General features: G+C 39.3%; 1 protein-coding gene across 1 annotated transcript; it reads right to left on the minus strand.

Moving 5' to 3' along the window:
- Positions 1 to 9,413: 9,413 nt before the first annotated feature.
- Positions 9,414 to 11,297, minus strand: LOC128734960 (RNA-binding protein 28). Its single transcript, XM_053829378.1, has 2 exons — positions 11,124 to 11,297; positions 9,414 to 11,050 (listed from the first exon to the last, which is right to left on the minus strand). Exons 1-2 carry the CDS (start codon positions 11,190 to 11,192, stop codon positions 9,443 to 9,445), a joined length of 1,677 nt encoding a protein of 558 aa, XP_053685353.1. The 5' UTR covers positions 11,193 to 11,297; the 3' UTR covers positions 9,414 to 9,442.
- Between the last annotated feature and the right edge of the window lie 1,372 nt (positions 11,298 to 12,669).

The following is a 12,669-nucleotide window of genomic DNA, read 5'->3' on the forward strand; positions in this document are numbered from 1 at the left end:
TTGTAGGATATGCTTTTTACTGTTCAAATGAATTGATTAAATATGCAATAAAATGGAGAAAGTTTTACATAACAGTTAAATTAATACCATTGGTACCAAATTGATGACAGAACCAAATAATGATTAATGATTGTCACATATCGCTGTGGAAATCAAATTTAAAATATTAGAAAACCTTTGAAGATGGGTCATTGTACACAATTACAAAATTCTTCATTCCGTCAGCAAAATCAAATGGGCAAAACAACTCGTTTGATACAAGTCGAACGAAATAAAGATCCGCTCGAAATACAGAGTAGGGATGTATATATTTCATGTGATATTATTTACCTAAAAATGATTAATCAGCATTTTGGCTAAAATTCTTCTCTTTTGTTTTCTTGTTTTCTCTCTATTGTTTTCAAAGTTTATCATTCAAATAATAATATAAAATAATAATAAAGTGTAACCTAATTCAGACTATTGTTGCAGCTTGCACTAAATGGCAGTATTTTTTTACAGAAGCATTTTGTCAAAAGTGAATGCACAAAAAGCAATAAGCGATTGGATTTGAACGTAATACAGGGTGTCGATTACCTGGAAAATCAGGGAAAACCTGGAAATGTCAGGGAAATTCGTTTCAACCTGGAAAAGTCAGGGAATGTCAGGGAATTTCATTTGAAGTCAGGGATTTTTGACATGGGAAGAAAATATACCGGAAAAGTTAAGACTTCGCAAGAATAACATTTACTTCAAATATCTGGCACCTTTTCATTCAAGGCTTTCGCGTATGCCTTAATCAATTAGAATACGACACGTTATTTTTACTCACGTGCAACCATCTGCTGTGTATAAATTCCCGAGTTTCGAAATTTCGAAATGCATGAATGTGCGACTGACCTGCTTTAAACCTCAACAACGGTTAAACCGATTTGATCGATTCAGGTTTCAAAGGAAAGTGCTCACAATCTAATCGATCATTACCAATATCTTTTGGATTCTTTGATATTAATTGGATGTTTAGATCACAAATTGTGAATAGAAAATTTCTTATTTTGTACGGAAAGTGGCATAAAAAGGCCATACCAGCAAATTGTGCCTCCAGATAATTCCAGACTTCCGGACCGAGATCGGACTGTAACTGGAACGAGGACTAATCAAACTGAACCTAGATAAGCCTTTGAAAATTTATTACGATGTTCAACCTGAACGAGCCGGAACCCGGACTTTCATTTTAATTCTCATATCGATCACCAGTGAAACCCTACGAATGCGTATTCTAATGAAAGACCCTCAGCTTCAAAATTCTGATTTAGTCTAACAATTTAGTCATATCTTCGAAATTCGACTTCGAGCAAAGGGTCAATAGAGTCGCAAACCCGAAGTGTTCCTGAATATCAAAAGCTGGCTACAACTAGGTCGAATAAAAACAGGTCAGGTTCTAAATAATATAACGATGCTGCGATGCTCGTTGAGGCATTTGGGCTCAAAATTTTTTATATTCCTGAGGAACAATTATTTCCTCAAATTTTGATAACAAAACGAAATAGCTGCTCAGACAAATCGGACTTTGTGTTCGAAAATGTCTTCTGATTATGTTCTAAACTAAAGACCAACTTTTAAGTTTATTGTTTTGCATAGTTAAATGTTTGAAGCGGATTTATACCCATTCGTTACATGTGATCTAACAGGCAAAACGGCTCATCCCACAACCCTTTGATAAACCAGCAGACTATTTCATTTTTTTCCGAAAGGACATCTTGCAATTTTTATTAAGCTTGATTCTTTAATTCCGATGTGCCTTAATTAAGTTCGAATCAATTTTAATTTTGCACTTAGAAATTTTGCATAAAAAGATGAATTTGAAATAAAAAGGAAAATTAAATTCATTAGGAAATGATAATTCAAGAGTAAACAACCAATTTAGCCAAATAAACACTTTGATAAGTGAAATTAAGGAGATATTTTGCGTCTGGAATTTTTAGAAATACACCTGGAAAAACCTGGAAAAGTCAGGGAATTTTATTTTCGCTGGATAATCGACACCCTGTAATAGCATGACCTTTTTTACATATAGCTGAAAAATCACAATCGGCGATTGTTGGTGAGCTCAAACATCTCAATGTAAATAAATATCGTTTGTAATAGCGTTTTTGTTTTTGCTTAGATCCAACCTAGGTTCGCCCTAGTTCCAATCGAACGGCTGTCAATACATTTGTTTCTCAGTCAGGTTGAACTTGGTTTCGCCCTGATTTGAACTTTTTAGACGGCGGGTTCGCTCTGAGTTTTTTCACAGTTTTAACCCCGCTTTTAGTAATACATGGACAACCCGAAAACGTTAGTTTATCCTCCCGAAAATGTTTATTTTTGCAGTGGTGGGGTTGGAACTAATCCAGGTTAAAAAACAAAAACGCTATAAGTTAACGAGGAAAACCTGATAGAGAACCATCTTGAAACAATCAACTGGGTTCTGTCGCAATTGAAACGTAGAGATAAAATTGTTTTGAGTCATTTCAACTTTAGCGCGATCTCTTGGCAGCGTAATTCCCACGGTTCTCTATTCCCGATTGCCCTTCGGACTCTCGATCTTCCATCGGCCAAGCCCCGAGAAAACTACTTGATAGAGGTGGTAGGGGCAATATGGGCCACCTAAGCAAAACGCGTCATAAAACATGTAGCGCGTAATCAAAATTCTAGTAATTGCCATAAACTTACGATTTGATATGTCTTTGATAAATTAACAATGTTAGAATATTGATTAACTATGAACAGCCATCAAATTTGAATGTTTCAAAAATGATACTTTTTGCTTCGTTCAAAAATCATACGGGGCAATATGGGCACTTTAGTTGAAGTTACCATTTTAGCCAGTTTTTACTAGAAAATAACATAAAAGATTATGTCAATACAAATAAAAGAGAAATGGTGACTATTTTCATTTCATTTAGTGGTTGTTTTATGATTGTTTTTATTTACCGATTTTTTTTTTCAGTTGAACAACATAGGCAACATGGCGGTTCAAGTGGCAGATAGATGAAAGGCACCACTTTTGCTCTGTAACCGCTATTTTCGGGTTGATTGTTGCGTGCAATCACGCAGCATTATACTTGACTGTGTCATTTTAATGTTTATATTACTTTCCAGGGTTTATTGGTTATGTACAAATACATTGCCAGGTATGCTCATTATGCCCCTTACAGCTATGCTAATCAAAAATAATTATAATGCGATAAAACAAAAAAATATCTCAATTATACAAAGCGATTGTTCATATATGGTAATAGTTACCATATATGGAGTGGAGAAGTCCAGAGCACGCAACAAATAGCTATAGAGCTTATTTTGTGGGTTGCAATTCTTATAGTATTTTTACAATCCTGAGTCGGCTAGTTTTTTCTCAATATCTCAGACATGTCAACGAATTTGGATGCAGTTTGTGTTATGATGCTTATTAAGAACATTATCAACAAGTTCATTAATCAAATTAGCGAAATAGATTCTCTAATATGCCCAAACGAACGGTGGCCCATTTCCCCCCGTATGCTCATTATGCCCCTATTACCCCTACATATAGCACCGCTGGACTTAGGCAGATGAATGAAATTGAAAACGAGAATTATCAGATCTGTGCTTCGTTAGCGACGAGTTGTGCGTAGACAGTACGGTTACAGAAGCCCCGGTATCACTCGTAAGGCTCAGGCATCATTCTCCCTTACTAATGCAATTAAAGATCAGGCCACAGCAACGCTTCCGGGATACTTCCGAAAGCTTCTCATATTACTTCAGTAAGACCAATATCAAGGATAGCCTTTCGAAGAGGGGCACAGCGAGCGAGGTGGCAAGACCAGGTGGAGCGAGATCTGACGAGCACTGGGTGCCCGCGGAACTGGGGGCCAGCTGCCATGGACCGAAATATATGGAGAAATTATACTTCGCAGGCCTTGTCGTAAGACGTTAGGCCTATAAAGTAAGTAAGTAAGACCAATTTCAACGATATGAACGATTTTCTGGCCCGCGTTGATTGGGAGGAAGCTCTCCGCGATTATTTAATGATGCTAGGCTAGTTTCGATAAAAGATTATGCACCCTGTTGCAAACTTGTAAGGCTCCTTGACCATGAGCGCATTTTTGAATAGGCGCAGTCTAAGCGTACCTCCTAAACCAGCCTGAGCAAACACTAATCTCAAGCACCTTAAAACAATGAAACATGCAGCTTTCACGGTAATTACCGCACTGGTGCCGCGATAATAAGATACGTAGAAACAAATACTATAAGCAACTCAATGATCGCCTGTATCACGCTACTGGCATTTTTCCAAGCTGCTGGAAACAGTCATGTTTTTCCTGTTTTTAGAAAAGGTTGCAAACGAGTAGTCTCGAACTATCGGGGTATAGCTGCATTAAATGCCTATGTAGTCGAAGCATGTCTGTGAAAATTGGTGATCACATTTCTTCGCCGTTTCCAGTATGTTCTGGAGTTCCACAAGGAAGCCACCTAGGACCGTTTTTATTCCTGCTGTATATGAACGAGAGCAAGTTAGATGACCTCTCCGAGAGCTCCCAGGTAGCAGATCTCACAGTGAATGTAGCAAAAACTAAGTCTATGGTAGTATACACTGACAATTCCACCAATTTCACAGTAGCGGGACAAGTTGAGCAGGTAGACACCTTTCAATATCTTGGTAGCTAGACAACGCCCGATGGTGGTACCAAGACTGATATAGCCACGCGGATCTGGGGTAGCTTTGCAGGTCTGCGAAACATTTGGTGCTCAAACCAGATCACTCTACGTACGAAAACCCGAAACTTATATTCAAACGTTTAATCCGTACTGCTGTATGCCTGCGAAACGTAGTGCGTCTCAGCGGATACAACACAAAAACTGCAGGTATCCATTAACCGGTGCCTGCGATATATCATTCGTGCCTGGTGGCCTGGCAACTGGATATCCAATGAGGAACTCAATCAACGGCTGATAGCTACAGAAATTCATGAACGTAGGTGGAAGTGGACGGACACACCTTGAGGAAAGGAGCGAACGAGGTCTGCAGAGAAGCACTCGACTGGAATTCACAAGGACAGCGTAGAAGAGGCAGACCCAGAGACTCATGGCGACGCAGTTTAGCCAACGACATCCGGGTTGTAGACCAGACTCTGTCCTGGCGACAAGTAAAAGCTAAGGCGGGTAATCATCAGCAGTGATCTGATTTCATCCCTTCGTTCTGCCGGACCGGCGGACATGGACACATAAGTGCATATGAACGACGTTAATTCCATTTTGAATTGCATGTAACTCTCATACGCTGACGATTTAAAACTACACCATACAATAAAGCAACCACAGCATGACTTTTCTGCAGGAACAGCTGGAAGTCTTCGCTAAATAGCGTCTAATTAACCGATTATCGCTGAATCTGTAATCTTATTCGGACGAAAACAAATCACTATTCAACTATGACAATGCTTTGGCAGGTGTGCGTTTATTGCGTGAATCCACAGTTAAGCATTTGGGAGTTTAAATCGGTGCAAAATTAACATTCAAGGATCACATTTCATACGTGGTGGCAAAAGCTTCTTCACAGCTGGTCTTTTTATTTCGTTTTGCGAAAAACTAAGGATATCTACTGCTTGAAAACTCTATTGTTCAATTGTACGACCTGTGTTGGAATACGCGTCAGCCGTCTGGTCTCCTTATTACCAGAACAAAATTCAACGTGTCGAGGCTGTTCAGTGAAAATTCATCCGCTTCCTATTACGTCATCTCAGATCATGGACGGATCAGAACTTACCCAGCCGTTGCATACTAATCGGTCTGGAATTACTAGAGGAGAGACACAATGGGTTTCGTGTTTTATGTTAATATCTATTGTTATATCTGTACAACCGAGAAATATAAATACGTTAGTTAATTCTGCCATTGGGGTGATATATTACCTGATGACGTTAATAATACAATTAAAATTCGTCATGTCGATACGTGTTGATACTCTGGAGCATCACAAAACGCAGTGGAGGTGTCCATCCAAAGACTGTAATGTCACTTGGAATGATTCGAAGAATGAAGATGCGACTTGAGCGAAAGCCACGACGAAGTACCAACCAAATGACTGCAGAACTGAAAATATCCTATCGAAGCCTCCGACGCATATTGAAAAACGCGCTCATGGTCAAGGAGCCTTACAAGTTTGCAACAAGGTGCATAATCTTTTATCGAAGCAGCAACAAGTTAGATTTGAGAGAGTGAAGGAATTGCTTCGTTTGACCGACAGCTGCCAATTTTCGAACATCGTGTTTCTGACAAGAACAACTTCCCAATTGAGCGTGGATATGAAATGGGGAAGGCAAATGAGGAAGCGTCCAATATAGTTCCAGCCATCCCAAGCCCCTACCAAGCGCCTCCACGTGGCCTTACCCGGTAATGCTCTATTGAGTAACCAAGCTAGGAGGTGCGTTGATGGGTGGTTCCCGGCTGCCTGATCTCAAAACTGCGGGTTTGGATGACGGCTGAGCCACACGACCTTGTTAGTAGGTAAGCTTAACATAAGTTATTTCAATGATTTGTTTCATTTTAGCTCATGAAGCAAGCACCTCCTACTGTACAGAAAGTTTAAATAATGCTCATGGATACCAGAAGAAAAAATTAAATTAATAATGGAAGCACTCGTGTAAACTCAAATGATGCAACTCTATTCCATTCGAAGGACTGCTGGTGCGATTGTTCTGTTTTTGTCTATATATCTTCATATAATGTATATTCATATAACACATATTTTATTACATTGCCATAGGGGTAATAGGGGCATAATGAGCATACGGGGCAAAATGGGCCACCGTTCGTTTGGGCATATTAGACAATCTATTTCGCTAATTTGATTAATGAACTTGTTGATAATGTTCTTAATAAGCATCCTAACACAAACTGCATCCAAATTCGTTGATATGTCTGAGATATTGAGAAAAAACTAGCCGACTCAGGATTGTAAAAATACTATAAGAATTGCAACCCACAAAATAAGCTCTATAGCTATTTGTTGCGTGCTCTGGACTTCTCCACTCCATATATGGTAACTATTACCATATATGAACAATCGCTGTGTATAATTGAGATATTTTTTTGTTTTATCGCATTATTATAATTATTTTTGATTAGCATAGCTGTAAGGGGCATAATGAGCATACCTGGTTATGTACAAAACCAATAAACGCTGGAAAGTAATATAAACATTAAAATGACACATGTCGTGAACCGAAGTGACTGGCTTGCGTTCATCCACTGCTGCTGCTAAGCCGTAAGCCGAAAGGTCCGCGCTGGTGGGTATCAGCCACCTTTTGCTGCGGCACTTTCGGACCAGCTATTGCTGTTGCAGTTGAAAACTGTAATAATCGACTCGCGACGTTCGGTTTCATTCTTGTTCTGTGTGTCGCAACTACGTCGCACGTGGTGCGCTGTATAGCGCATCAACGTGCGATCACAGCGCACCACGTGCGACGTAGTTGCGACACACAGAACAAGAATAAAAGCGAATGTCGCGAGTCGATTATTACGGTTTTCAACTGCAACAGCAATATCAGTATTGCCACTGATTGTCCTGCCTGCTGCTGCTGCTCCAGTGGATGTCCGTCCTGCTGCTGCTGTTGCTTCTCCAACGTTCGTCACAAGAATGAGGGTCCGTGCGGGTGGCGTCCGTTTATATAGTATCGCTCGGCAGCTGACGCGCCGTTGCCATATTGGACTATAATACGTTGCATTGACAGTGTTGTCAGAGGAGACCGATGTGAATCGCTTTATTATTTTTTTTGTTCATGATGTTTATTCATCATTAATTATTATTATTATTCTTATCTCCCACAACACAGTCAAGTATAATGCTGCGTGATTGCACGCAACAATCAACCCGAAAATAGCGGTTACAGAGCAAAAGTGGTGTGCCCATATTGCCCCGTATAGTGGCCCATTATGCCCCGTATGATTTTTGAACGAAGCAAAAAGTATCATTTTTTAAACATTCAAATTTGATGGCTGTTCATAGTTAATCAATATTCTAACATTGTTAATTTATCAAAGACATATCAAATCGTAAGTTTATGGCAATTACTAGAACTTTGATTACGCGCTACATGTTTTATGACGCGTTTTGCTTAGATGGCCCATATTGTCCCTACCACCCATATATCATTATTATCGTAAAGGGAAGGAGCATCAGGGTATCGAATGAATCGAAGACTGGATGAGGGATGTGATAACCAGCCCAAGTCATATAAGGTCGGAGAGCATTTTTTAGATTTTAGATTTTTAGAAGATAAGTTTGCACGGCGAAGTTATGTATCTAGAAACCGGAAGTCTATGCTGGAAGGAGTGTTTTATATTCCCGTGGAATCATATAAGTGACATTGCTTATAGATCCACCCAACCCCTTTTGATCCTTCACGAACAGCATTGACATGAAAGTTACTAGGTAGATAAATTCGATTCTGCAGTAATTCTACTTGTATACAATGGGAAACCCTTGAGGTGATGGTGGCTACCCCCATACATTTACAGAACAACTACCCAATTGAGCGTAATTCGTAAAATCTCAAAATGATTGAGTTTACTAGACCGAATTATGTTACGTGAATTTAAGTCATCGGATGGTCACTAAGAAGCAGCACTCGCCACAAATAACAGTTTGGGTCGCTGTAACCGCGGATGGACGTTCTCTAATCGGATTCATTGAGCCCGACATCAGGTAAATGCGACATATTGACGTATAAGTAAGACTCGGCACCGCCTCGTAGTGAACCATGAATGGTTGAAAAACAACGTGCTAAACTGTATGTTGACAACAATGGCACAATGTGGCAAATTAACCAAATGCAAATCCAATGAAGCCGTTCGAGCTAGTCTACATCGGCCTCGAGATGCTGAAGCAAGCCATTGGCCGTAAGTGGGCCAAAATACCGGCAAGTCACATTCGGGAAGATTGCGATTCCTTTTTGGATTGCCTCAAGGCAAAATGGGGCCTTATCGAGCGAAAGTGAATTGATTCTGAATTGTTGATTATTTCTTATACCCTGTATTCTGAAATAAAAAAATCGTTTCTCAAACCGAATTTATATCCTTTTTGAATTTATAGCCCTGACAGCCCAGTTAGCTTCGAGGTACGATGCTGGTCTATCAAGCCAGTTGTCGTATGTTAACTTCGATGCACGTGCACACAATTAGGCGCCCAAATATTATGCCCGTCACGGCATAATATTCAAAAGTAAATTAAAATGCAGCGTTCAGAAAGTAAAGTCCTTAAATTTTACTATCATATTTCGATAATCCTATGATAATTATAAAAATGTACATTTTTAATATTTAAAATTAAAGAAAAGATTCCTTTAGAACTCACACACTTATGGCTATTTCACAATGTTCCAGTTTAGAGTAAACAAAATAATTTCAGTACATATATATATTTGATTATAAACAGGCAAAACTATCCATTATACCATTTGCTGCGTTCGTTTTTAGCCATTGCTTGGTGAATCATGTCCTTGTATTTTCCTACAGTTTGCTGGAAGTATTGATTTTCTCTTTTGACCTCAGCTGAAACAACCTGTTTTGGTTTGGTTCGACGCGCCGCTTTCACTTGCCTGTTGCGCTCGTGCTCCCGTTTAATTCGTTTCTTACGAGCTTCCTTTCTTTCAACCTTTATCCTCTCCATGTGCGCTTCTGCTTGCGTGTTGATTTTCCGATTGGATCGAATGCCAATTTTACCTTGACGTGAAATCTCACCAGTAAAAGATTCGGTAGTTTTAAGAAGTGATCGTTTGCGTTCTTTCTTCACAGTTTCTTTGTTGCCACTTTTGCTGGGTTTATTGGCTAGGTATACGTTTGCGTTGGGTATGATCGCTAATTGTTCAGCAGATGTTTTCTTTTGCTGTTTTTTCATTTGCAATCTTTCTTTTCTCTTAGACTGAATTTTTTTCAGTTTCTCCTGATACGTGGGATTATTAAGTCGCGACTTCAGTAAACGCTGCTGCTTGATGTTGTGAACTTTTCGGTCTTCAATACTAAATGCAACAATTGGTCTGTTGCTCTTTCCAAACACCAACGGATTGTTATTAAGTTTTCGCAAAACTTCCAATGCGGTTTCATGTTTTTTGAACGACAAGAATCCATACCCACGTGACTTTCCCGAGGGATTTCCAAAGGATGGGTTATTTTCTCGCATTACTCGACATTCCTGTGGATTTATCCCAGCATGCTGTTGAACTATTGCGCGCAGAGCGGTGCTCGTACAGTTTTCTGGTAAATTGTGCACTGTTAGACGTTCACGTGAAACAAAACGATTTAAGTTTTTTAACATCTGTGCACAACGCTGTTCCAATCTAAGCCGTTGCGCCATATCCGTTTTTGATACATTTTGCGCTGCCGGTGATCCGGCCATGATTACTCCTTCCTTTAGCAGATAAAGATTTCTCGAATCTTTTCCAGATTTTTCGCTCCCTTGCTTTTCTTTGTCTTTAATTTCTTTCTTCTTGAGAGCATCAACAATTTCGATAAACTGGCTATTAATTTGCACTTTAAAACTTTGTTTTTTGCACATATTGGCCGACTCTTTCAAATTGAAAATGACAAAAGCTGTGCCTTTAGAATGGCCAGAAATGCGTTCTTTGTTGATTAAGACTTTCTCTATGGCTCCAAAATGTTTCAATGCATCTTTAACTGCGTTTTCGTTTGCATCGTAAGGTACATTTTTTACGAAAACTGTACGACCTTCCTCAATTTCTGTATGATAATTTTTTCGTTTAAATTTCAGTAGCTTGGTTTCTTCATTTACAGAGTTTGAGTGGCAGTTATCTTCTTCTTTATATTCTAGGTTTGGCTTTTCTTCTTTATATTCAATTTCATCGCTAACATCCGCCTCTTGAACAGTTACATCACTTTCATGTTTTACTTCCTCTTGCTTGATTCCTATTTCTGTTTTCATCTTATTGTATGCTTCCTTGGGTAGAGCATAGCCAACTTCTAATTTCCTTCCCATCAAAACTATACCATTCATATTCTCCACAGCCTGGCAGGATTGATCCTTTTTAGCATACTGTAAAAATGCACATCCGACGAGTTTTCCATCTGAGCGTTTCAGTATGTTGATATCTTCAACAGTGCCATACTTGCCAAATTGCTCTGCAAGCTTCTCCTGAGTAACTTTGTAGGGAAGGTTCCTGACTATGATACGGCATTGCCGATGAGCAAAGTCCCGACTTCGTTTACGAACGGCTGTTTTGCTAAACTTTATTCGGTCTCCTTCGTTGTTCGAGATCTCTGATGTTCTTGATTTGGACTTACATTCCATTTCGTTTGATTTCCGGGAATAAATAATTATGATCGTTTTTTGTACAGCTCGTAAATAGAGCAAAAGTTCATTTCAAATATTTTAAACTTGTAAACACTTTTGGAAGTGATTATTAAATTTTATTTAAATATACGAATTGATCTCACACGCGGTATTCACGTTGACGGTATTGTTGTGAGTTGTGATTGTTGAAGGGTTTGATCAGGCGGATCAGGCACAGTATGGTATATACAGGTGTGGCAATGTTGGTAAATTGATGTTAGTTAGAAATACTCATAGTAAGAGATACGCTGAAACTAAAGCCAACGATTTGGCATCAGTGTACAAAAACTGCTAGCACTTGCTGCAATTAGAGTGACTATATACAGAGTGGCGACAAGTCATCCCAAATGTATGCAATGCGGTTTTTCAAAGGTTTTTCTTTCTCTTTCCTGCATACGCGTTGGATAGGTCGTCTGCTCCAGGGGGGATCTATCGGTAAGGAATTGTGAAACTCACATGTGAAGGGGCAGACAGGTAACCATAATTTTCAATTCCGCTCTTGCTACTTTTTTTCTTACCGATTTGCTGCTCTTACCTGTATATGTAGCTTCCGAAAAGTTTATTAGTTTGTTTTATTTACGCTAAAAAGCAGATAAATCCATTATCGGGATCAAAACAATACAAACGACAAATGCGCTGCGTGTTTGGGTTTGAGTTTCTGTCAACTGCAGCAGACAAAAATAGAGTTGCGAGTCCCTTGGCTCGAAATCAATCACACGCCGTTTGGTCCATGACAGTACAAACGTCACCATCTGCGGTAACGCACACATGTATGGAATTTGACAGCAATAGATCCCCCCTGGTCTGCTCGATTGGAATGACACTGACAGATAATTATCATTCCAATTTTGACATTGTCGCCACTCTGTATATAGTCACTCTAGCTGCAATGTGATATATACAGGTGTGGCAATGTTGGTAAAGTGGTGTTAGTGCAATGTAGAAATTTCATCATTGTGTGGGTGGAATCGTAAATAGACCATCACGATGAAGCGTGACGTCAAACTCCAAAAACACACCCCATTGTCCGACGCGGTTTGTTTTGGTAGTTTGACATCGTTTTCTGATTTTTCGCTACTAATACTATCAAATGACTTTATCTGTCACACCTTTTTAAACCTCATTGCACTTGCTGCGGTGCAAAATGCTGTAGCAGTGTGACTTGATAGTTTTCAACCAAGGGGTTTCCAACAGCAATGATTACTACGCACCTTCGAAAAAAGTTACTTTTGACTTTATTGATTACCTCTGATTACCAGTAATCAATCTCTTGTGATTACTATAAATTATTCATGATTACCAATGATTACTTAAGATTATCA

This window comes from Sabethes cyaneus, chromosome 2 (genome assembly GCF_943734655.1).
Source record: "Sabethes cyaneus chromosome 2, idSabCyanKW18_F2, whole genome shotgun sequence".
NCBI lineage: Eukaryota > Metazoa > Arthropoda > Insecta > Diptera > Culicidae > Sabethes > Sabethes cyaneus.

Coding starts and splice junctions, on each gene's coding strand:
- LOC128734960 (XM_053829378.1), bottom strand. CDS start 11,192: ATGCCGTATCATAGTCAGGAACCTTCCCTACAAAGTTACTCAGGAGAA. Junction 11,051..11,123: donor CTTGCAGAGCAATTTGGCAA/GTATGGCACTGT, acceptor GCATTTTTACAG/TATGCTAAAAAGGATCAATC.